At 43.2% G+C, this 26,972-nt stretch overlaps 1 protein-coding gene and 1 long non-coding RNA gene across 4 annotated transcripts in view; one reads left to right on the top strand and one right to left on the bottom strand.

Annotated features, from left to right (window-relative positions):
* LOC309361962 (connector enhancer of kinase suppressor of ras 2-like) overlaps window positions 1-26,972 on the bottom strand; it is a 318,598-nt gene that overhangs the window by 202,512 nt on the left and 89,114 nt on the right. Inside the window, exons 1-2 of one of the 3 annotated variants that reach the window (XM_081897331.1) lie at window positions 14,945-15,190; window positions 12,514-12,677 (exon numbers count right to left, since the gene is read on the bottom strand). In XM_081897331.1, coding sequence (XP_081753457.1) covers window positions 12,514-12,677; window positions 14,945-15,077 — 297 coding nt within the window. In that variant the 5' untranslated portion in view covers window positions 15,078-15,190. Of the gene's footprint in view, window positions 1-12,513; window positions 12,678-14,944; window positions 15,191-26,972 lie in introns of those variants that run through there. The other 2 variants (XM_081897330.1, XM_081897332.1) reach the window with 2 other exon arrangements.
* Window positions 17,130-22,437, top strand: LOC309362059. Its single transcript, XR_014164753.1, has 3 exons — window positions 17,130-17,337; window positions 19,234-19,440; window positions 21,825-22,437. It is a non-coding gene; the product is annotated as an uncharacterized lncRNA (long non-coding RNA).

Below are 26,972 nucleotides of genomic sequence, written 5' to 3'. Positions count from 1 at the left end.
TCAGTACCATTTGGCTTCTGTGCAATCTGGTATTTCAAGAACGTTACTCTTTTTCATTCAGCTGAGAGATGAATGCCAGAGAAAGGAAAGGGCACTGCAGTTGGAGCTGACTGATGAATTGAAACAAACGCACACAACAAAACTCCTGACTGACGATGCAACATCTTCACTCATCATTATATAAAGTTCATGATATTTAAAGTGAGTGTTTTAAATAACACAATGAAGCTAGCCAGGACTTTTGCATCCTGCAAACATACTTCCTCTTTGTGTGTTGAGAAACCCTACAATGTAATTTGGCTTTTCTGTCTTTCTTTTATAATGAAAAAAGCACATCAGATGTACATTTCCAAATGGCTCTCATCCATAGTCTAAATGGTGCTGTCATTAAGCAGGACAAAAACTCTGCTGTTCAAAATAACTTTGTTTATTGCTTTATTTTTTAAGGTTGTTCAGAATGGAGACATTTGGGGAACTGGATAAGGGATGTTTAGGCCCCATACATTAAAGGCACATTCAAAGCGCCTGGCTTCCTAAAAAAAAAGCATCCTGGGAACTGTAGCACACCCCTTTCAGAACTACAATTCCCACCACTCTTAACAAAATACAGTTCCCATAATTCTTTGGGAACTGTATGCTCCCATCACAGAAATAAAGAGGAAAAACACAAGGCAAAGAGAAGCATACTTGCATATTGCAGAATTCACTTTGTCTATGGGTCTCTTTAGGGACCCAAGAGAATGAACACCTTTGGCATCCACCCACAGACAGAATGACCAGCACACCTATTTGTTCAACTTTTGACTTGCCTTCCCATTTTTATATCATTTGCAGACCATTTCATGAATTCAAAGCACAATCTGCATACCTGTTTTATCCCTATCATGTGAAATGACTGATTTGTATGCATGCATGGTTCTGATCACAATTACCCAAATGCACACTGTTTAGTTTCTTCCTGATGAGAGTCACTGTAGTGGCTACAGAGCTGAACGAGAACCTGGGAGACCAGGCTCTACATCTCTACTCAGCCATGATGCTCAATGGGTGACCTTGGGCCAGTCAACACCATCATGGGCTCCTTGGAGAAAAAAGGTGGGATATAAATGCATGCATGCATGCATGCATGCTTGCATAAATAAATAAATAAATAAATAAATAAATAAATAAATAAATAAATAAAAGTACAGTGGTACCTTGGTTTGTGAACAGTCTCGTTTGCATATGTTTTGGATTCCAAAACGTCAAACCCGGAAGTGCGTGTCCCGGTTTGTGAACTTTTTTTGTATTACAACCCATTTTTTTTTGGATTACGAACAACATTTTTTGGGAGGCCCTATTGGCAAAAGTGCACCTTGGGTTACAACCTGTTTTGGTTTACGAACAGACCTCCGGAACGGATTATGGTTGTAAACCAAGGTACAACTGTATATGTGTCCAATATGACATCATTAATTTACAAGAGAGAGGCATTAGAAGGCTTGGGTAACCCCAAGATTTGCAGAAGTACAAACTATTTTTGAGGTAGGAGAGATGACCCAAAATAGGCCCATGCAGACTAAGGCTGCCCAGTGGCCACACAAGGCTAACAGACTGTTGGAAGAAGGGAATGGAATCATGGGTAGTAGCACTCCACACTGTAACAATACATGCATACACACCATGCATTTAAAGCATGTAGCTTCCACCCAAAGAATCCTGGGAATTGTAGTTTACCCATCACAGAGTTACAATTCCCAGCTTGCATGGAGATTACTTTCCAGGCAATTGCATGTAAAGCTGAAATTGCATACACTCAGAACAACCCTGGAACCACCCTGCAACGACCATCCCTACCTTTCTGAAGCAGGTACACAAAGAGAGACTTGACCTCCATGCAAAGCAGAGAGCTTTTGAGCTTTCTGCCTTGCTTACTGAGTTCTGAGAGGCTCTCATGGAAGCTTCCTAGAGCCTAGTAAGCAAGGAAAATCTAGCGTGGAAAGAGCTTTTAAGCTCTCCACCCGGCGTGCATTTAATTTGTGCGATTTCAGCTGGCCGGCCACTAAGCGCGTAAAATATACAAGATTCAAGGATATATTCTAATAATGGTCATGCATTCCCTTTGTCAAAAGAGCTATGGTTTGTGGGAGGAGAATTGTTTCTGACTGTAGCAATGTGGTGGGAGATCTGCTTTGCATGCAGAAGGTCTCGTGTTCAACCTCTGGCATTTCAAAGTAGTGCTAGGAATATCCCTCACTGGAACTCTGAAGAGCCACTGCCAGTCAGTGTCGAAAATACTGAGCTATATGGATCATTTTCTAAAATCCAGGATTTGGAGACAGATGTCCAGGCATGGCAAGCAGTGATTTTCTGCAAAATATATGACGATGGTAATGTTAATATGCCAGCTCTCACAGTGTTAAATGAGATGTAAGGGGAGAAGTCTAATAAGCAGGAAAAAGTCTGCTCAAGGAATCCCCCATGTCAGGTGTTATTCATGCCCTGCCAGTCTTGTCACTCCCACAGCAGTGTTTTTAATTGGGTAATGATGATAATCACATACTCCGTGGGCAAGAGAGTGAGATATCTGAGTAAGAGGCAATTGAACCCAACATGACCTAATTTTCACAATGTCTTATCACAGAAACCCACTTCCATGTAATTTAACTTATAATTTTGCAGGGAGAGTGTCTAGTGGAATTACTATTATGTTGACTGCTAGAGTTACTACAGGGCAGCTCTCATTGTACTGATTTCTAAAGCTCTGTTTATGTTGAGCTTCTACTGAGTGAGTGATGTCAGGGGTTTCGCAGCACACTTCAAATGCAATGGCATAAACTGTTGCCTTTCTCAGCCTTCACCAACCTCGTGCCCTCCAGCTGTTTTGGGACTGTATCATCCCCAGCCTTCAGGCATGCTGTCCAGGGGCTTTGTGTCCAAAACACAATACTACAATATTGGGGAAGGCTGGTCTGGTCTATTACATATATGTTAGTGGTTCTGTTCTTTATTAGGACAATGAATCATATCCACCTAAAGGGCACACTGAAAGTCTAATTGCAGGGGAAGCACTTTGTTTGGACTATCAAGGAGTAAACTTTTCCATCTGCTGTGCCTCAACTCAAGTTTCCAGTGGAGATACGACTCAAGGTGGTGGGCATGTCTCTCTTCACCATTTTAACATCAGGGAAAGCTGGTGAGGTAAGTGATTCATGCATTAGTCATGTTCAATACTTGATGATTGCGATGAGCTCTGTGTGGGGCTACTCTTGCACTTGGTCCAGCTGGTGCAAAATACTGTGGTTGGACTGCTGGCAGTGACAGACTAACACCAGCTCGAAAACATGCACTGGTCACCCATATGTTATAGGGGCAGGTTCAAGGCTCTTGTATTAATTTACAAGGACCTTAACAACTTGGGTTCCTTGATCCCTTAAATTCCTGCTTGATCAGTGAGATCTTTAGGGGAGTCTCTGTCGGTGGTCACCCATGGCTCAGGCACGCAGCCTAAGAGACATAACTCTCTCTCAACTGAGATCACACTGGCACACTCTGTTGTTGAACCTCAGACACATGAAAAATACTTTCTTAGTCATGCAGGAATTGTAAGGTAGTGTTCATGTACTGTCTTATGACTTTTTAAAAAAAGTTTTATTCTCTGTATTTTACATGCATGGCTTAGAAACTCTCATGGTTAAGAAATATATAAATGCCTTAAATAAAAACACACATGTTAGGCTGAGAGACAGCAACTGCCCCAAAGTTGTCAAATTATTTCATAGCTGAGTGAGAATTTGAACCCTGGACACTCAAGCTCCTAGTTCAACACGCTATAGCAAACCCAAGGAATACCCTCAGATCAAAGGGCAGCCCCCTGGTTTTCTTGTACTTCCTTATTACTACATTAGAATATTCACTGGGGCAGCATTGATTATATTAAGGGGTATTCATTTTAATAAAAGATACTGCTGACTTCAAAGACACCGCATTAGATTCTGAGCAGCTGCTGAGTTTCTGTAATGCAAAGCTTGTAGGGAATGCAAGAGAGGCAGCTTTAAATGTATTTTGCATCAAATATTAGCCTAGCAGGCTGAACATGCACAACTGTAAAGGTAGCAAAAAACCCCTCCAAAAAACCCCAGAGCTGCCCTAAATTATGGAAAGCTGGCACAGCCTAAAGGCAGGACAGAAGCAGCAGTGGCTGTGAAGAATACAAAGATGATAGGGCCCTGTCCTCTATTTCCATGAGTTCTCCTTTGTATTTCAGTCTGAGGCTATGTACACCTGATGGCTTAACAAAGTCAGTCCATGCACCCTGGGCTGGCCCAAGATGATTTGGCACCTGAGGTGGACCATGAAATGTACCACCACTGGAAATAAGTGGAGAGAGAAGATCTACATTGAGAACAAAGTGGAGGAATCAAATCCACCTTATCAGATGGAATCAAACACTGACAAGGAGGCAACAGATCCAGCCTCCAAGGTGTGCACCACAGGTATTGATGGCATTGCAGCGACAGCAGCAGGCGATGCATTTCTTGGAGACTGGATCTCCTGCTTCTGGGGATCCTGCTGCCTGAGGCAGTCGCCTCGCCTCTTATGTTATGTTGTTATCTTATGTTATGTTATGTTATGTTTTATGTTATGTTGTTGTGTTGTGGTGTGGTGTGGTGTGGTGTTGTGTTGTTGTGTTGTGTTGTGTTGTTGTGTTGTTATGTTATGTTATGCTCAGAAGGCTTGATTGTCCTTTTCCTCAAATTTATGTTCATAAACTGGGCATCTTGTCATCCCCCCCCCCTTTTCTCTGGACTTCTAGATATCTGCAGGGGAGGCCACAAACCAGAGCACACCAGTAATCCTTATCCATTGTAAGTGAAACATGAACATACTTTATTAGCCTATTTATCATAAAGTGACATTTATCAGGCTTAAATGATGCAAAAATGACTTAATTGGGCACATCCATTCAAATGAGAAATAATGGTAGCAAAACCAAATATCCTGCTATTTTAATTCCCCTAGGGAAGCCAGCAATATTAAAAAAATAAATAAAAAGAAAGTTGTTACAGCAAGGAATATATGAAGATAAATAGAGCAATAATTTGAAATAAGCACTGGATTTCCTTTAAGGGAAAAAAAATGAAACAGGATTTAACAGGAGAGCTAGTAAGCTGTAGCGATTAGAATGTTGGACTAGGACTTGGAGGCCAGTGTTCAAATCCTCACTCAGCCAAGAAGCTCACTGAGTGACATTGGGCCAATCACCAACTCTCAGCCTAACCTACATCACAGGGTTGTTGTGCTGATAAAATGAGGCAGGGGAAGGACCATGTATGTCATCTTGAGCTCTTCACAGAAAGGTGCAATATAAATGCAATAATAAATGAAACTAGAAATAAACAATTGAAGGCTGTAGTCCTATACATGTTAACTCAGAAATATATCCCATTGAATTCAATTAAATATACTCCCTCTCAGGTAAGTGTGCATAGGGCCAGCAGCAAAATCCCAGGCTTTTTTTCAGAATTAAGTTTCATTGAGTTCAACATATAGGATGGCAACCTTAGGATTCTATTTTCCTGGAAGTAAGCTTAAATGAATTCAATGGGATCTAGACATAAATGTGAGATTTGTGCTCCAAGATTATTTCCTACTCAAGAGAAGTAAATTACACTCTTTCCTTAGCCGGGTTTTGATGAACTAAAGAAGCAAACCGGCTGAGAAGCAATCTAAGAAGTGCTCCCATCTGTCATTTCCTGACACTGTGTAGTTCTGAGAAAGAAAAGGCTTGAAAGGATGAGCACTCTGTGTTTGTTTATAATAAAACAACATAAAAATAAAATTTACATTTTTAAACAGAAGAATATTGAAACATGCTGTGTGCCTTTCAGTGTTTGGGAGCTGTTTGAAGGCTCTCACTTCAGAGTACTGCATTCGAGAGAGCAGAAGTCTGTTGGAAAACTCCTACCATCACTGTCAAAGGAACAACTTAGACACAGGTGTGGGGCTCAATGGCTTGTAATTATTGTGGCTCTTTAGAATCTTGTACCTGGTGAATATTTACTTTTATCTTTTTTCAGATTTAGAATGGCTCCCCCAAGACCTGGGTTGGGCAAATTCCTAGGTGCCTATATCCAAATTTGAGGGAGCTGGTACCAGGTTATCATTTTGTATTTTTTGATTGGCATTGGTCTTTCATATTGATGAACAAATGCTTCCATTTCCTAAACACCAGCATGAAACAAGACGTGCTCTGGGATACAATCCCTATAGGGCTTTTTACTGGAAACAATTTTTGCAAGGGGATCAATATGCAAGTTTTTTGTACAGATGAGTAAGATATGTACATCCTAAAGCAAATGGTGTCCAAGGAAAGAAAAGTCTTTGGTGATGCCTCCTTTCTATTTGTTAACTTTTGGATTACCTTATTTTTAATTGCATTGTATCCCATCTCACAACTCAAATGCAGAATCTGCATGCCTGACTTATTCCTGTCATATAAAATGACAGATCCCTGTGTGCAAATGCGATTAAAATCACTCACATACAGCGTTTTCTTATAATGGGCACTGATGTTGAACATTTTCTCAAAAAATAGTAGCAACAATATTAATGCAATGCCAACCATGCTTGTCACTGCTGCTCACTTTAAAAGTGAAGATAAACTGTCTATACTATTTTTGTTTCCATTGTTGTCATTTACAAATGACTAGCATAATTTAAACAGAATTACAATACCCTAATATAAACATTTTTAAACATAGTGTTTGGAAACACATTGCAAATTTGGAGAAGTGCAGAATTTGAAGGGAAGCTGTGTTTTGGATCACACTGAAAAGTGCAAATTGGGCAGTTTCTCATTAAAATGCAAACAAAATCAGTTTCTATCCCATCCCTATAACCACTGGAAGCTAAACCAGATAAGACGGAGGCATTGTTTGTTGGGACCCATTCAGTTCAATGTTCATTTCTCATGAGTAATGAACACCAGGATGAGTACTGAACTTTTTTTTAATTAAAAACAAAAATGCCACCCCATTTGCCACTAACGGGGTGAGAGATATAACCTTTTCTGGTTGCAGCAGAGCTGATTTCCATGCTTCCTAGCCAACAACATTTTATTCCCGGAATGACAAGATCTTGTTCTGGGACATTCTATGAAAAACAGGGCAAACACTAACAGGAGTCATTTCAAGGGGGTGATGGCAGCTACTTCCCCAACCACAATGTTTCACAATGATTTAATGTCTGGGACATTCTGGGAAAATAAAACTGTAGGAAACAAGAGGCGGGCGGACACCCAAATCAATGCTTCTGCCACCACATGTGCTAGAAAGAAGCCAAACAAAAATAAAAGAAGAGGGTCTTGGGAAATGAATATGAGAATTACATAATGAATGGGAATGTAATGAATGAATAACAAAGCCAATGTGATCTTAATGAATGAAGAACAAAATGAATGAGGTCTTTAATAATAAAAATGAGTGGAGGCACAAAACAAAGCAAATTTCTTCCATACACTTATGTGTGAAGCACGAACTGAGAGAGTGGCACTCTGGGTGGCTTGCTTAATGAGGCCCAACATCTGTCAGACTCTGCCAATCTCTGGCACTGACTCACCAGGCACTGACACCAGTCATGAACCCCACTCCCCCTTCATTTCAGTGGGAGTTTTATCAGAGCCAATGCATGTTCCCATTTAATATAAAGAGAATGCAAATTGTTCTAGACCTTAGTGGTTGAAATGGTGCATCTGACGGCAACTTCTAGGGAGCATCAGTGGCCCTTTTGTAATGGTAAAAATAACCATGGTATATAGCATGTCTTCACACCTTATGTGCAAGCATCTGAAGCTGCTCCAATCAAGGCATTAAGCTGCTAATATTTAAAGTGTGCTTTAATTTTTATTTTGTAACTCCCCCTCTCCAAAACTAGGCTGCTCTTTTAGAGGCTTTCTCCTTAGACTGCACGTAGCAGACAATGAGGGCAGGCTAGGGAAGAATAAAGGATAACTAATCCAGTGATATTGAAACGCTGGGCTGTGTATGAGTCAGAGCACATCTGGCAATGTGGACTCAGTAAATTAATTTGGATATGCACCAATGGACAGTAATCAAGCTTTATGTCAGCCAATAAACAGCAGTGTAATGAAGTACAAAAGCTTGCATTAGGTTTAATCACACCAAAGTTCTAGCCGCTTTAGAACTTAGCAGTGAGGCCTAAAACAAAATGAACACCCAGGTGTCTGCAAAGAGAACAGTGTATTCCTACTACCACCACCAAAACCAAAATATTATTATTCTAAGTTGTATGCGTTTCTATTTTTCCCATGACTCTGAAGCAAAAAGAGAAAACCAATGGCACAATTCGGGGTGTGCACAAAGTGGTTTATGTCAGAGTGAAACGTGATTACAGATTACAATCAAATTAAAAAATACATTCTGCAATATGTGCAAATCAAAGACTACGCAAGCAAAATGGGAGAAAATGTCACTTCTTTCAAGAGCAATGCTTTTAGCATGAAGAGAGCCTTACTGCACACAGCCATACAAAGGTTTAGCAGTATAAAATCTTTTAACAGTCTGGGATGCAGAAAATGTGGAGTGCTTTTAGGAAGAAATTGGGATGTAAAAGGGAGACAAGACAGAAAGAGAAGGAAGAAGCTTTATCTTCAATGTGCACTGGTCCAAATATACTAGCGAGGCAAACTATAATGACACTGCTGCCTTTTCACTGGTGAATTAGGGAAAAATGAGTTGGAGAAGAGATGGAAGTCAAAATGCTCTCCCTCCCTCTCCCTCTCTCTCTCTCTCTCTCTCTCTCTCTCTCTCTCTCTCATGATAATACCAGAACTTAGAAGCCATCCAAATAAAACTGAAGGCTAGAAGAGTCATAGCAAATGCAAAATAATACAAAAAATAAAATAAAATCCTATCTGAAGAAGTGTGCATGCACACGAAAGCTCATACCAATAACAAACTTAGTTGGTCTCTAAGGTGCTACTATCAAAGTGCAAGTAGATAAATAGGTACCGCTCCAGCGGGAAGGTAAACGGCATTTCCGTGCGCTGCTCTGGTTCGCCAGAGGTGGCATAGTCATGCTGGCCACATGACCCGGAAACTGTACGCTGGCTCCCTCGGCCAATAAAGCGAGATGAGCACTGCAACCCCAGAGTCGGCCACGACTGGACCTAATGGTCAGGGGTCCCCTTTACCTTTACTTTAAGGTGCTACTGGAAGGATTTTTTAAATTTTGTTTCGACTACGACAGACCAACACGGCTACCTACCTGTAGCAAGATCATACTTCACGCAATGTAAAGTGAAACTATGGAATTCAGTCCTACAGGAGTCAGTGATGATCATCAACTTGGAATGCTTTAAAAGTGTTTTAGATAAATTCATTGAGGATAAGGGTATCAGTGGCTACTAGCCACAATAGCTATTCTTTCTCCACAGCCAGAGACAGTGCACCTCTGAATAGTTGAAGGGCTTGCAGGTGGGCAGATTGCTATTGTGCTCAAGTCTCATTTGTGGGTTTCCCATAGGCATCTGGTTGGCAACTATGAGAACAGTATGCTAGACTAGATGGACCATTGGTCTGATTCAGCAGGCCCTTCTTATGCTCTTATTTTCTACCACTGAGTTATGGTCCTTTTTTGCAAATCCTTGTCAAATGGTATTAGCTTCCTATTAAAAGTAAAGGGACCCCTGACCATTAGGTCCAGTCGTGACCGAATCTGGGGTTGCGGCGCTCATCTCGCTTTATTGGCCAAGGGAGCCAACGTACAGCTTCCGGGTCATGTGGCCAGCATGACTAAGCCACTTCTGGCGAACCAGAGCAGCGCACAGAAACGCCGTTTACCTCCCCGCCAGAGCGGTACCTATTTATCTACTTGCACTTGACGTGCTTTCGAACTGCTAGGCTGCCAGGAGCAGGGACCGAGCAACGGGAGCTCACTCTGTCGTGGGGATTCGAACCGCCGACCTTCTGATGGGCAAGTCCTAGGCTCTGTGGTTTAACCCACAGCACCACCCATGTCCCAGCTTCCTATTACACCAGCACAAGTTCATGGGGAAATAATGACAATAATCATAACAAAAGCAAATATACACAGTGCATTACAGATTGTGTTAAAGGATTGAATGTCTGCATGCAGCGCGTTGCAGAACAAACATACAAAAACAAAACACCAGGTCTTGTCAATGTATTTTTCATTTCACTATTTAAGTAAAACTGGCACCTAGTTCATAATAAGGTTTTATGTTTGCCATTACACTACACTGCTCCCCCCCCCAATGCTAATTGTCAAGTCAGAGCTTGGAAAGACAGAAGCAAATGAGATATCATTATCTCTAGCCTTTACTTGGAGTGAGCTACAAGGTCAAAGTCATCTAGAAAGAGCAACTCTTTGATAAGAGCTGCCAATTGCTCTTTTGGCTCATAAATATACACAGAGAGAAAGATTATGGAGTTTTCATGAGCAGAATCTTAAGTTCTACTCCAAAGGCATTTCATAGTTTCAATGGTATTTCATAGCTTTATGATATATTACATGGTGCAGGGCAGAGAAAGGGGGAAGTCTATCAAAGAGGTCGGCAATTGTGAGTTCTTGGGTCAAATCTGACCCAAGAAATAACATCTGCTCTCCAAGCACAAGTGGGCAGCATTTCTTACTATGGGGACCAGAAAAATGGCATTTTATCCCAGAAGACACAACTCATGTTGATTCTCTTTGATCTTTCAGCAACTTTGATCTTTCAAGCATAGCATTTTTCTGGAATGTATGTCTTAGTTGGGAGAGCTGTTCAACAGTGGAACAGACTCCCACAAGAGGTGGTGGACTCTTCTTCCTTGGAGTTTGTTTGTTTTTAAGCAAAGATTGGATGGCCACCTGTCATGTATGCTTTAGCTGCAATGCTTTAGCACTGCAGAGGGTTGGACAAGATAACCCTCGGGTCCCTACCACTCTGCACTTCTATGATTCTATGAACACCCGCATGAAACCACTGAGTGGCGCCGTCCAGAATTTTGGAGTCAGCTGTCAGATATATACTAATGCAGCACAGCTCTATTTCTCCATTACATCTGCAGCTGTGGCAGTGGGCGTCTGACCTTGGTAAAGAACTGGATGAGAGCTTAATCCAGATAATACAGTGGTGCTGGCAGTGGGTGGTTCCCTAGCATGTCCCTGGCATTTCCACTTAAAAAGAAAAGAGAAGGTGGTAGCAGTTAATGGGGAACATAATCTCTGCTAGAGATCCTAAAGAGCTGTTGCCATGCAGCTTAGAAAGCCAAGTGCACAAATTGTCCAACCTGCTATCAGGGCTGGAGTGTTCTATTTTGCCGCTTGAGGCAAAATGCAACCACACCCTGCCATCACTGCGCCCACATCAGTGCCAACATTGGCGATGATTTCTGGCAAGATCTCGCCAGAAATCAGTGTTGATGCCAGCCGTGGAGGCCATGAGGTGGCCGGGGTTGAGAAAAGCTAGGAAGGAAGGGGCAGCCAGCTGGACAAAAGAGGTGATTAATTGAACATGCCAGAACATGCTAGGGAGAGACCCACTAAGAGTACCTCATTCTTCTGCTTTAAGCTCTCCTCCTATCCATCACCAAGACCAGGCCCCCACTGCCACAGCTACTGATGTAAAGGGAAAATACAGCTGTGTGACATCAGCATGGTGCTGGCAGGTCACTCCAAAACTCTGGATGACACTACTCAGCAGTTCCATATGGACATTAAACAGCATGGGGGGGGGCGAAATAGAACCCTGTGTCACACCACCCTGAAAGCTCCACAGGGCTGAAGAAAACGCCCCAAGCATCAGCCTGTGAAGATGGTCACTCAAACAGGACTGGAACAAAAACCAAGCAGTGCCACCCACACCCAACTCAGACACCCTCTCTAGAACAATACCATGGTCAGTGGTTCGTATAGCTGATGAGAGATCAAGGAGGATGAAGAGGGACAATGTGGCCCTTAGTGGGTGAATCCCCACAATGCTGGCTTGGCAGCCATTCAGCGGGGGGGGGGGGAACGGGGACGTGGTGACAAGGTCAGGCCAGGCTCTGGGGCCGAGACCCCCAGCGGCAGGCAGGACAGAATGGGGATCCCTGCGTGGGGTGCCTGGTTCATGACCCCTAAAAATTGTGTGCCAGGAGCTACAGCTGCCCTGTCATCCCCCCATGCTACACCTCTTGCCTCATCTAACTTTAGGGTCATTTATGGATGTGACTGGACCTGATTCCCCATGGTTGACCTTGGTTTTATGAGATTATGCTGCACCTTGAGCCTTGATCTCTTGGGTAAGCGTTTTGCTAAGTTTGTTTGTTTGTTTGTTTGTTTATTTATTTATTTCCTCCAAGGACTGAGATCTGGGCCCCTGAGGCACCCCATGGACTACAATAGAAGCTCCAAAATTCAGACAGTAAGAATTTCAGAAGCATCGTTATGACTTGATCTGCTTACTTTGGTTTGAAAGATACACAGAGATCAACATGGAGAGCGTTCCAAGTAAATAGGTCCACTTACCAAAGCACAGAGCAGATCCACTGCTTCCAGGATGAGTTCTTGGTGACCGATTCGAGTGACTCCCAGCTCTTCAAGTTCCTGATGAGTAATGTGTAACAGCTGTTCTCCATTGATCTTTTCCCTCTCAAAGTTCTTTATGTATTGTTGAAGGCAGTCATCAAGGCCTAGGTTCAAACAGCAACAGGAGCACTTGATTAGGAATAATAATAAAAAAGAGGTAGCATACTTTGCTGCCTCATTGCAGCTTCAGCTCACTGTTTTCATCTTGATGGAATATAAAAGCCTATGTTCTTTTAAGGAAAGAACACAAAATGGAATGATATCATTTCACACCTTGTGCACTGGTACACATCTTTTATATTGCATATAATGTGAAATTAAGTGACATATCCCATGGCTAAGAACATGGGGAAACAGTTCTCTGGACTTGTCCTACAGGGCCATGAGTTGAACAACACAAACAACAGAGAAGCTGCAGCCAGTTTTGGCTTCCCATTACATCATGAGTACGCCATACCCACAAAGGCAAAACTCACACATCTGTTTTATAGGCACAATCGTATACGATTTCCCAATCCAGGAGTTGGGAACCTCAATCTGAGGCAGGCCCTGACTTGGGGCTTAAGTGATTTCCTTTTATAGGACCACAATCAAGGCTTGCCAGGTCTCTGTGGTTCCTGCATTTGCTAACCCCATGTGTTGTGCCTTTCTCAGAAGCAGACTCCAGGGACTTCAGGTGAACTAAACACGAACAGTATTATTTAAAACTACAGCAGACATGAAGCCTTACTTACTCCTAGGCCTACAGGCCCACACTGACTTCTCCCCCCACTCACCTCTGTGAGAAATAGTTCCCTTTTCAAGTCATTGCTCTTGGCCTAGGAACTAACTACAGTGGTACTTCGGTTCTCAAACGCCTTGGTACTAAAACAACTTGGAACCCAAACACTTCAAACCCGGAAGTAAGTGTTCCGGTTTGCAAGCTTTTTTCAGAAGCCAAACATGCTCCGTTTTGAGTGTTACGCTTCTGATTTGAGTGCCACACTTCCGTTTTGAGTGTTACGATGGGGTCTGTCTGTTTTTGCTATTTATTTTGCGTTTTTGTGCCTCTTTTTTGTTTTGTTTTTGTGCCTGTGTGGAACGCAGTTCAGCTGCTAATTGATTGATTGTGTGACTGAAGTACATTGTTTACTGCTTTCATTTTATGGCTCAATGGTCTCATTAGATAGCAAAATCCATGTCAAATTAGTGTTTTAGGGGTTGTTTTTAAAAGTCTGGAATGGATTAATCCAGTTTGCATTACTTTCTATAGGAAAGCATGCCTTGGTTTTGGAACGCTTTGGTTTTGGAACGGACTTCCGGAACGGATTAAGTTTGAGAACCAAGGTACCACTGTATATAGTTAATGTTCTTGTCATTTATGTGGTGGATGTGCCATGTTGGTTTCCCCACAAATGTTATGTTAGATGATGTATTGATGTATGGTATGACCCCCCCTTCCCCCCTTGCTTTATGGTATCGTGTGTGTGTGTGTTTTGCTGTAAGTCGCTTAGAGGCCTTCTGATGACAAGCGACTGTTAAGTATAACAGATAACATAAATAAAATAAAATATACTTGCCCCAAGATTCTAGCATTGCAGTGCACTATGCACAGGTCTGCCCTGAACATGAGCTGATGCTCAGCTCCAAGATGGAAAGCAGCAAGTATAGCATAAAACTCAAGAATACATACACTCCAACCCTTCTATTTAACTAACTATATTATGATTTATTTTGACAATTTCTTGACTTAATTATTATCCTCTCCAAGCAGCGTGCAAAAATCCTCAATACACTGAAAATAAATTTAAAAAATCAGTTAAAATTATAAAATGAAAATTCTGTTCCAACGCCTCCTGGAATTTAATCTTTCTTTCTTTCTTTCTTTCTTTCTTCCTTCCTTCCTTCCTTTCTTTCTTTCTTTCTTTCTTTCTTTCTTTCTTTCTTTCTTTCTTTCTTTCTTTCTTTCCCTCTCTCTCTCTCTCTCTCTCTCTCTCTCTCTCTCTCTCTCTCTCTCTCTCTCTCTCTCAGAGCTATTTAAACAGACACAAATGCCTTCCAGACCATGTCTTCCCTTGTTTTGCTAGCCTCTAAATGTGGCTTCCCCACCCCAGTCCCTTGGACACGTTTTGCCTTTCGTCGTTGTTGCTATTTTAGATTCTCCGTTCGCTTCGCAAAGTGCTCTGTGTCGTGGCAAAGCAACGGTGAAGAGATCGGGCCAGGCCGGGCCACCCATGCACTTTCAAGATCAGGCATCATTTCTATAATTACCATTTCCTTTTATGATTATCCAGACACGGGCTGTGTACTAGAGGCATCACGTTTCTGGCTTTATGGAGGGAAATAAATCTAGCGTGCCATTACAATGAAATCACCTCTTACTATTTCCTACCATTACTGAAAATTAGCAGAGGTGTGAAACAAAACAGAGGAAAATGTTTACTGCTGGGTTCCCCACCCCCCACCCCTCTCTTCTGTTTCTCTGGGATATATTTAAACAATGTTCTGTAAAGCGTGTTCTCCATAACAGAGAGCACGTGTTGCGATGGACGCCTAAAGGCCACCCCACTGTTGTTGGGCAAATTGGCCACATGCTGTGATTGGGCAAGGAGTGTTGCTGGGGAGAATGTTATGATGCTAAAGTGTGGGAGGGGTCAGAGGTCTTAAATACAGGGATCGCAGCCTTCTCTTGGGCTGGATGCACCACATCACGCTCCCACCCTCCCTGAAAAGGGGAGGGGTTCGTTGTCCTCTGACCTTGCTATGCCTGTCATGGGGTCATCTGCCGTTGGGGCAGGGGCCTGGTAGGAATTTTGTCCATTTGGCTGATTGGCTGGTGCCATTTGGTTTTTGCCTACTGCGTATCAAATCGTCACAACTTGTAAGGTTGGCGGTTAGGCATTGGTTCAAATTGGTTGGTGGAGGGGTAAGTGCCTACCCCTCCAATGGTGGTGCGGAATGGGAATTCCGTTAAAGGAATCCAGGGGCTTGCCATTCTTTTCGTCTTTGTCCCTGGCATCGGACTTGGGCCATGCAAGCCACCAGGAGCATGAGGGTGAGAAGTGAGGGACTGAGGCCCAGCTTCATTTTCTCCCCAAAAATTGTTTCCCTCAATGGCTTCCACTGGAATCCGGAAGTCAGTTCTGTCCCAGCGGCAAGGACAGATAGTCGTAACCAATGCCCAAGCAACCACTCACGTGTGTGTGTATTTAAATAAAGTTGTGGCCAAATTCATGCCAAAAACCTTAAACAAAAATTGATGTGTGAAGTGTGAGTTATTTGGGGTGGCCTGGGGGACCTCGACGCACAAACCATGTCACAAAGGCGAGGGCTGAGACTGAAAATGCAAAAAGTCCAACTATTTTTATTTTCTGGTCCCTGTTCCTTGTAAATAGCTGCCTCTATTACGTACCTACTTTTGCTTTTCACGCACTTTGAATAGGCCTAGCATTGGCTACAACACTGAGCTGCTATGAAGCTAGAGCTGTATCCAACTAAGTCCTGCTTAGAGTTATGGATGAGGGGAAATGTATTTTAAAAGTGAACCAACCGCATCCACACTTTCCAAAACAATATGTGACCTGAAATACAGTTATCCTTTGGAATTAGCAGTTATCCAAATTTTGTGATGTTTCCCAAAAACAAGTTTACAAAAATGAAAAGGAATATATTAGTAGAAAATAAATTGTGATAAGGTAAAGGACCCCTGACAGTTAAGACGACTCTGGGTTGCGGTGCTCATCTTGCTTTACAGGCCGAGGGAGCTGGCGTTTGTCCGCAGACAGTTTTTCTGGGTCATGTGGCCAGCATGACTAAGCCGCTTCTGGCAAAACCAGAGAAGCACACGGAAACACAGTTTACCTACCTGCTGGAGTAGTACCTATTTATCTACTTGCACTTTTTGGCATGCTGTCAAACTGCTAGGTTGGCAGGAGCTGGGACAGAGCAGCAGGAGTTCACCCCGTCGCAGGGATTCGAACCGCCGACCTTCTGATAGGTAAAGGGACCCCTGACCATTAGGTCCAGTCGTGGCCGACTCTGGGGTTGCAGCACTCATCTCGCTTTATTGGCCGAGGGAGTTGGCGTACAGCTTCCGGGTCATGTGACCAGCATGACTAAGTCGCTTCTGGCGAACCAGAGCAGTGCACAGAAACGCCGTTTACCTTCCTGCCGGAGAGGTACCTATTTATCTACTTGCACTTTGATGTGCTTTCAAACTGCTAGGTTGGCAGGAGCAGGGACCGAGCAACGGGAGCTCACCCTGTCGCAGGGATTCGAACTGCCGACCTTCTGATTGGCAAGTCCTAGGTTTAACCCACAGCGCCACCCGCATCCCTCATAGTCACCCTCGCAACCTTCTGATAGTCTCCTCTTAATTCTCTGTTGCCCAGATCTTTCAACTGTTCATTATAGGAACTTGGCTTCCAGAACCCTCACCACTGTCCTTCTTGCTCTGGACATGCCCCAAAGTACTTCTTAAAATGAGGTGCCCAGAAGTGGACACAATGGGTTGCATCCAATGCTAGTCCTACTCAAACCACTGAAATTAATGGACATTGTTAACTTAGGTCCATTAATATCAGTAGGTCTCCTCTTGAGTATAATTAACTCCATACTCTTCATGGTTAAGCAGCACTCCAGTCTCTGGCATTTAAATCACACATTGGCTTTGTGAGTGTGCGAAGGGGTGTATCTAGTAACCAGAGCACATTTCTACAAATGGTAGATGCATCAACACTGAAAGGCAGTACATAGCCTGCCATTTTGCATACCACTGCTGACGAGGTATATTTTGAACTGTTTTTACTGTAGAGCAATTGTGTTTTCTTAGCATATCTTTAGTCCAAAGAACACACACATCCCTTTGGCTTTAAAAATAGTGTAGAGGGCAATAGAAGGATAAAATAAGATGTTAGGCAACAGACAGAATAAGGCTTCTGCAACATGTAATGATGCAGTAGAGAATCATGTCAGTGGCCCTTGGTTGGAAGCTAGAAGTGTGTTCCCATTGTTGTCATTGGAGTATTGGAGGGTACAATAGTTTGGATGCTCTGCACCAGCAATGTTGGACTTTTCAAAACTATTGCTGGGTCGCAGCTTGGAAGATAGCTTGGCCATGAAAGATATCCGTCTCAGCACAGTGTTCATGGCCAACAATCAACTGGGTTCCTTGGCCTTTTGTTCTTTGCCCTCCCAACATCAGCTTAATGCTCTACCCAACCCATAGCAACCCTCACAATCTGAGTGACACCCATATTCCCCACTCCATCCCTATATCCAGACAATTTAATTTGGCCCTTGGCCATGTCTGGTGCACAACCCTACTTCAAACTACAGTGGTACCTCAGATTAATTACTTAATTCGTTCCGGAGGTCCGTTCTTAACCTGAAACTGTTCTTAAACTGAAGCACCACTTTAGCTAATGGAGCCTCCTGCTGCTGCCACGCTTCCAGAGCACGATTTCTGTTCTCATCCTGAAGCAAAGTTCTTAACCTGAGGTAATATTTCTGGGTTAGCGGAGTCTGTAACCTGAAGTGTATGTAACCCGAGGTACCACTGTACTGTTCCTGTAAACTCAGAGGCACACAGTTGAATGTGAAGGCAACATGAGGGAAGAGAAAAGAAGGTAATATATTTAAGCAACAACACAACAACGCAGCAGTTAAAATGGGGGAGGGGGCATTCAGAAGGATTTCCCCCAAAGTCCCCTTCTGTGCTCTTGTCTTGCTCTGGGATAAACCAAACAAGTGTGTCGTGCTCCGATAAGGAAATTATGTGTAGCTAGTTGATCTAAATATGCCTTTATGCCAGGTACATCTATTATGAAAAAGCAAAACTGGCATTTTTTATGACTCAGGCTGCTCTTTCATAGATCCCCAGGGCATGAGCCTTTTTGGAAGACATTTACTTAATGGTTCAAACAGTATGGCAGGTGACAATGCAAAGAACACAGAAAGTCACTGATGAAGAACCCAGCTGTCTTGTAATGTGACAGTACACAGTGCATACAAAAGAAAGCACGGCTGAACAGCTTCTACACAAGCGTATGCGTGATGGTGAACATCGTGACCCATATTACCAATGAATTTCATGTCTTCCAGTAATTTGGCCACTGCCAGTTGAGGAGATGGAATGGAAGAAGATAAAAATGAATCCTTTTCTGTGGTGCTTTCAGCACAATGCCCTTCTTCTCTAGCAGATATCTATACTCATGTCATGGTTAGCTGATTTTTTAAATGATTTTGCTCTAAAGCTCTAAGTTCCATTTCCAGCATAAACCCAAATACACTCATAGGAATACTGCCACCATGAGCATTTCCATCAAAGTCTGTCTAAAAAGGTAAAGGGACCCCTGACCATTAGGTCCAGTTGTGGCCGACTCTGGGGTTGTGGCGCTCATCTCGCTTTATTGGCCGAGGGAGCCAGCGTACAGCTTCCGGGTCATGTGGCCAGCATGACTAAGCCGCTTCTGGCGAACCAGAGCAGCGCACGGAAACGCCATTTACCTTCCCGCCGGAGCGGTACCTATTTATCTACTTGCACTTTGTGCTTTTGAACTGCTAGGTTGACAGGAGCAGGGACCGAGCAACAGGAGCTCACCCCGTCGCAGGGATTCGAATCACCAACCTTCCTTATTCCTCAGGAGACCATCCTAATTTTTTTCTCCAATTACTCTCCAGAAGTAGTAGTCCAGCTCATCTTGAGGAAGAAGATAGAGACAGGCAGCATTCATCTTTTTCAGCCAGCCCTGTCTTCTCTGCATCCTGGGAAGTGCCATAGCTCAGTGGTAGAGCAGCCACTTTGCATGCAGAAGATCCTGCTTCAATCCCTCGCATCTCCAGAGTAGGCTGGGAGAGGTCTCTGTATGAAACTCTGGAGAACCATCAGTAAGTATAGACAATGCTGAGCTAGGTGGATCAATGGGGGTACCAGAGCAGAGGAAGTCTTAGTGTGACCTGTTGTTTTCTTCTGCAGATAAAAGTTGGGTTTTTTAATGCCATAACCGATTCCCATTGTCTACATCTGTGCCCCCAAGTGATCCTTATCTGGTATGAGGACAGGGATTATACTTGCACACAGTGGCCCTATTTGTATCTGTGAAATGTATTGCTTTCTTGTCCTGAACCCACTGTATAGATGAAGGTAGGGGAAAGAGGAGGATGAAAGTTAACTGCAGCTTCAAACTCCTATATCTTGTGCTCACTGGGAGGGAGATGCCATCAATTGGCTCAAAAAATCCAACATATGGCTCAAGATAGCTTACTCACGTTAGCTTAATAAACTGCCAATCAACTAGGCACAAATTATGGACTATGGCATCCCCAGTGAGGACAGCTTAGTGGATCACTCATCCACATTTAACACTTTAAGAAACCACTGGAGAAAGCAGATTCCCACTACCCAGGGATGGGGAAACCTGTCGCTCTCCAGATGTGATTGTACTCTGACCATTGTCCCTGCTGGTTAGGGCTGATAGGAGAGCTGCAGGGCGACAGGTTCTCCAATCCCTACTATAAATGCAATGGGCTGGTCATTAGCTCTGAGGCTTTAACAAATTAGGGAACAAGAAAAGAAAAAGGGCAGGTCATAGCACTTGCCAGAGATTATGAAGTTCTAAGAGTGTTTAAAATCTATATGGATCATCATGGCTCCCCGGATTCCCTGGGGTCCTGCATCATTAGGAAAATAAGATCTGGCAAGGTCAGGGTGTTCTGCTCTGCTTGCTCACCCTTACAATTAAATCTTCACAGCCATCCCTATCTAGATATAGGCGCTAATGCTGATGACTCATGTCCAACCTGCCAAATCTTATGCCCTCTAGCCTGATGTAAATTCCTTTGTCTCCCAAGATCATGTCTTAATCTGCTCATCTTCTTTTCCAGTTATCTAATATATCCCCCGTCGGCTACATTACCGGCAACCAACAATTTTTTTAAAGTTTTAGGATCGTCAATCAATCTATCTCCTTCCAATTTCAGCCATGGACCAGTCAGGTTTTAAAAGTTAAGCCCATAATCCCCAAACAAACCAATATAGAATCGTAATCATAGAATGGGTGAGTTGGAAGGGACCACGAGAGTCATTTAGTCCAACCTCCTGCAATGCAGGAATCATTCTACCCAATGTGGGGCTCTAACCCATGACCGTGAAATTCAGAGTCTCCTGCTGCACCAACTGAGCTATATAATATTGGGTCTGGTGAAAGATTTATTTTTTAATAAATAATGCAGACAAGTTCCTTTCCTCAACATGGTGATTCAAAGTGCCAACGCGTGATCCTATAACTTACCCCAAAAGTTTTATATCCCACCCACCCACATTAAAAAGGTTCCAGGGCCCCACTAATCTCTCTATATATTTTGGAAAGTTGTCCATTCCCTTGCTAAGCATTTGGATACCTCTTATGATATCTGAAGATGGGAGAGGGAAAACCATGTTTGCCACCTTGAGGTCCATGGAGAACTACTGTAAATAATAATATTGTAACCACAGTTTGCATGATGGCTCCTGAGATCAACGAACAGGTTTTAGTCTATATCTGGATGCAATTGGATGCCAATTTGAATCAAGATGACTGATTGAATCTTTCAAAACTGCACTGATATCTTGGTTTCTGATATTCCTGAGCAACTCAGGTTATGAGGCTGCCATAAAGTAAATAAGCGTTAAAGACAACTCAGTTAATCTCTGTACAGTGGTACCTCGGGTTACATACGCTTCAGGTTACATACGCTTCAGGTTACAGACTCCACTAACCCAGAAATAGTACCTCGGGTTAAGAACTTTGCTTCAGGATGAGAACAGAAATCGCACGGCGGCAGCAGCAGGAGGCCCCATTAGCTAAAGTGATGCTTCAGGTTAAGAACAGTTTCAGGTTAAGAATGGACCTCCGGAACGAATTAAGTACGTAACCAGAGGTACCACTGTATTAGAGAAGGAGTGTCTTTGTGGACTTATTTTGAATCTAACAATAATATACACCAGAGCAGATGTGCATTAGAGTGCAGAAAATTCAAGATGAGTATATTCAAAACTTTTCACATGGAGGCAATACATGTGTACACAAGTCTGTGTTAGGATTTTCACCAATCTATCCATAACAGAAATAAATAATATAGAACTTCTCTGAGCTTCACCACCTGCTTCAGAACAGACCTTCACACAGATGAAATGAATTCAGGAATGTGTGTGATCATGGCAACATGATGCTTTATATCTTTCTGAAACCAAAATGCCATTTGCCTTATTCTCCCCACTCTTTTTTGTTTAGATTTCCTACACAACATGAAAAGCCTCCTGCAGTATCAAGGATATGGATGCACAACATTTATCTTCTGAAAGGACATGGGAGGTCCAAAAAAGTACCTCCCCACACATCCAGAGTTTGTCATTATCACACCAGTGTTTTGGAAGGCCTATTATCTGATGCAACTGCTGACATTCAAGTTAAGGTTGCAATGTGTCTTCAAAAAGGTTTGGTTTATGAATGCGAAGCAAACTCTAAATTAAGCTCACCATCAACCATTCATGAAACAATTCCTCCCTTTTGTCCAGCCAGTTATTGCATTCACAGTTTACAAATTTGTAAATTTTATCTTACATCATCTGAAAACATGCAAAATTCATACAACATCAACGCAAATGGAAAAGATAACCTTTCCTAAATGGTGACTTAAACCTCAGTTCAAGATAGTGATGTTGTTACACTTGGCATGACCTAAATAAATTTAATTTTAAGTATTTCAGTTCTTATTCATCCTGTTTATTACACTTACTTGTTGCTTTTTACATGATACTGTCTCAAAGCAACTTAACAAAGTAAGAAAAGAAATATTAAAACCAAATATAATAACAGCAATAAAACAGGAACCTAAAATGTTCATCCATAAATATATAAGAAAAAGGACAGATTCAACCGAACCTTTTTTAGTTCTTTATATACTAACTAAACCTGGGGAGCACAGTGATGTGGCCACATTTGCTGATGATATTAAACTGCTCAGCATCATTCATATATACCTGAGCTGCCAGTGGGACCTGAGCTGCCAGTGTCTGACCAGGTATGAGACCTTGGGGTCATAGTGGACAGCTATAAGAACATGCCAAGCCTTTGTGATGCAGCTTTGAAAAAGGCAAGTTCCATATTAGGAATCATTAGGAAAGGAAGGGGGGGGGCTGACAGTACCATAATGCCGTTATAAAGATCTATGGTTTGACCACACTTGGAGTACTGTGTACAGTTCTGGCAACCTCACCTCAAAAAGGATATTGTCGAGTTGGAAGACGTTCAGAAAAGAGCAACAAAATGATCAAGAGGACGGAGAAACGCTTCTTCAAGAAAAGGTTACAGCTTTGAGTAAGAGGGGGCATGACTGAGCTTCTTGACACCCAATGAAGTAAAATGTTGGAAGATTCAGAGAACACAAAAGAAAGTACTTCTTCACACAACACACTGCAGAATTTGCTCCCACAAGATGGAGTGATGGCCATCCACTTGGATTGCTTTCAAAGAGGACTGGAAAAATTCACAGGGGAGAAAGAGATCCATGGCTACCAGTTATGATGGCTGTGCTGTGCCTCCACAGTTGGAGGGAATAATGCTTCTGCATTACCAGTTGTTGGAAAGCACAGATTGCCAGCAACACACACAAGACAAGAAAGATGGGTATATTTATTAAAACATAACAACTATAGAATTGGGAAAAAGCAATGACAAACCTAGACAGCATCTTAAAAAGCAGAGACATCACCTTGCCAACAAAGGTCTGTACAGTTAAAGCTATTGTTTTCCCAGTAGTGATGTATGGAAGTGAGAGCTGGACTATAAAGAAGGCTGATCGCCGAAGAATTGATGCTTTTGAACTGTGGTGCTGGAGGAGACTCTTGAGAGTCCCATGGACTGCAAGAAGATCAAACCTATCCATTCTTAAGGAAATCAGCCCTGAGTGCTCACTGGAAGGACAGATCCTGAAGCTGAGGCTCCAATACTTTGGCCACCTCATGAGAAAACAAGACTCCCTGGAAAAGACCCTGATGTTGGGAAAGATGGAGGGCACAAGGAGACGACAGAGGACGAGATGGTTGGACAGTGTTCTCGAAGCTACTAACATGAGTTTGACCAAACTGCGGGAGGCAGTGGAAGACAGGAGTGCCTGGCGTGCTCTGGTCCATGGGGTCACGAAGAGGCAGACACGACTAAACGACTAAACAACTAAACAACAACAATATAGAATCTGCCAGTCAATTCAACCAAATTAACCAAAACCAATGAGGTCTGGGAGCTAAGATGCATTGACGGGAAGATTTCCCATCAATCCTGAGCCAGCTGCCAGCCGCATGCTGTGATCATGCAGGAAGGCCTGAGGGAACTCCTCTGACTCTCACTGCCTGCTCCTTCAGTATATGAACCCGACATGCGCACCATGGCTCCATTGGCCAACATTCACCCCAATGCACCCAACTGGCCCAAAACTAATCTGGCTCTGATATTAGTCTGATATTTTCCAAAATCCACTCAACCACCTGAGCCAAATGCCAATTAACCGAATTCAAACAAATTGCCAGTCAAGCAGACAACACCCAACAGTGTGAAGAAGGCGAGAAAGAAGTGATACGTGCAATTAGTGTCACCCAAAAAAATCCTACTTAATGAAGGCAACTAGCAGAGCCCACACTGGAAAATAGGAGGGTGAGTGTCTTAATGGGTATACGGAAGAGGGAAGGGAAAAATTGCCCCCACGTGGCTGCCTCCTTTGTGGGGGAGGAGGGTGTGGCAAATGAATCCCCCTCACCATATGGGAAAGGAATGGAATTACAAGTGTGCTGTTGTATGGTCCTGCTTTCAGACGTCCCACAGGCATCTGGTTGGCCACCGAGAGAAGAGAATGCAGGTTGAGATGGGCCCATAGCTGTCAACTGTCCCTTATTTGGCAGGAAAGTCCCTTATCCCAGCGCTGTGTCCTGCTGCTGTCCCTTATTGATGATGCCCCTTAAATTTCCCAGGTTTCAAAGAAAGCAGCTCCTCTCCCTCCCTCCCTGTCGGCCAGGGAGGAGGGAGGCTCCAACTGTGTTGCTTGGCTGCGTTGTTCACCCAATAAGGAGTCTAAGAACGACTGGGGGTGGAGCTTGCATGCCTTGTGCCGATCAAATCGGCCGTGTTGCCTGGGGACTCGCCTTTGCTCAGCACTTCCCAGTGGAGAGGTGATGGTGGTTTTCCTTGCTGCATCCCCTTTGCTGGGTTGCTGCGCTGTAGGAACCACCGCTTGAGGCTTTGTTTGGTTGCTGGCTGGGCTTTCTGCCTTTGGCTTGGAGGGGCTCAGAAGCTGAACATACCTGTGCTTGGAAAAGCCCTTATTTTGGCTGCTGATCCCTTATTTTTGAGGCTGCTGGTCCCTTATTTTCAAATCTGTAAGTTGACAGCTATGGATGGACCACTGGCCTGATCCAGCAAAGTTATCTTTGTTTTCAATGGTGGAGCTCTTACTTTGCATGCAAACAAAAATGCAGAGCTAGACAGGCCAATAATCTAACTAGATATAATGCTGCTTCCTATGTTAACTCGTTTCTGAATGTTTTACAGTGTAAAGGGCTCTTTTTTCAATGAAAAGGGAAAATAAAATGCCCAGAAAGATTTCAGGCAGAGTTTAATTTCAGCATTTGAACTTCTGCCATATTTGCATTAGGAGAAAACACTTTCTTTTCTAAGAAGGATATGTTTTCTCCGCAGTCTCTAAAATTCATTAACAACTAACAGGATTTTGTGCAAAATGAACTAAAAGACCAAGCACACTACATTCCAGCCCCTAAGGAGAATGGCTTAAAAGGCTGAGTGTATGAAAATGGAAGATGTTGATGCAAAGTGCTCTCAAACAACCATTACCAGCACACTCACTTTCAAATAGAATGAGGTGTGCAAAATATGTTTTATAAGCGGTCATAAAGTCCTAGTTTCAAAAATCTGCTGCCCTCTTCAGATATGTTTGCATACAAGAGAAATTCTCTCCCCCTCCCTCTCCCTCTCTCTTTTTCTCACATTCCCCAGATTTTTTAAGGTCTTGCATTCTTTCCCATATGAAAATAGAAAGTTGTAGAATAATCCATATTTAATTATTAAAATCAGACCAACACAAGAGAGCCCTTTCTGCAATGTTCCAAATATGTTCCAATATTTTCTACACGTTAAAACTGGGGAGGGGGAAGATACCTTTTGAAAAAATCCACATAAAGGTTGCAAAATCAAACCTTAGTTTTCATGAGGATTTTATTGGGGTGAGTGAGGATAGATAATGCAGTAGGTTGGAATCAAGACTAAGTTAAGAACACGAGAACAGAACATGAGAACATGAGACCAAGGGCCCACTCTGTCTAGAGTTCTGTTTTCCCAATGGCCAACCAAATGCCTATGAGAAACCCACAAGGATGACATGAGCACAATAGCAACTGAGTCAAATCTAGCCTGCAATGTGGATCTTGAAAAGGACCTGGCCCTCTGAGCTCAAAAATGTTCTTCATCTCCCATGTACAGAAAGGAAGGAGCAGGAGGGTCTATTGTTTTCTGAAGAAGTGAGTAACAGATATGGGACCCAAGGGGGCTTACAGATAAAACAGGAACAGCTAAGCTCTCACAGCCATGAATTGTAAACAGAGGTGTTGTGAGGGAGAGGAGCTTGAAGGGAGTGCCTGGAGTGATGTCTCACAGAGTACACAAGGCCAAGAGACATGAACGGCAAGGGAGCTGCTGCATTGGCCTGCAACATCTGTGCCATTTCTGTCTTCCTGACTGACAATATGCAAAGCTACACCTGCAGCAATTGCAAGCTGGTTGCTTTGCTGAAAGAAAAGGTACAGCAACTAGAGGATGGCTATCCACACTTTGTGCTATTGGGCAAGCCAGATGAGGAAATCTAGATCAGAGCAGAGTGTCCTGGAACACAGATGCAGGTGGAGTGCCTTGGAGTGGGGGTGGGGAATCGTCCAATGCAGAAGATGAACCACTGGAGGAATGTGACACAAAAAAGCAGGACGACCAGGAGACCTGCTTTGCTGGGAACTGAGGGGCGCGGGGAGCCACCAACTGCTTCCCTTTTAAAAAAGCGGCAAAAAAAACCCTTTCAACATGTGTTGCCATACGTTCAGGTTTCCCCAGACATTTACCATGGGAACTGAAATTCCCATCCACCTTTTCCACTTGCCCAGGATTTTCCATACATATGGCAGTTGGAAGGGACCTGTAGGATCATCTAGTCCAACCCGCTGCAATGCAGGAATATGCAGCTGTCCCTTATGGGGATCGGACACGCAACCTTGACATTATCAGCACCATGCTCTAACCAACTGAGCTATCCAGATAGTTTTAATTTGTATATGCAAACTGGTGGGGCATGTGTGTGTGATGCAGTTCCCTTTTTTCTGGCATTTC

Source organism: Podarcis melisellensis, assembly GCF_964234715.1.
Source record: "Podarcis melisellensis genome assembly, chromosome: Z".
NCBI classification, from domain to species: domain Eukaryota; kingdom Metazoa; phylum Chordata; class Lepidosauria; order Squamata; family Lacertidae; genus Podarcis; species Podarcis melisellensis.
Note: the sequence above shows the minus strand (reverse complement) of the source record. Positions and strands in the feature narration are given on the sequence as shown.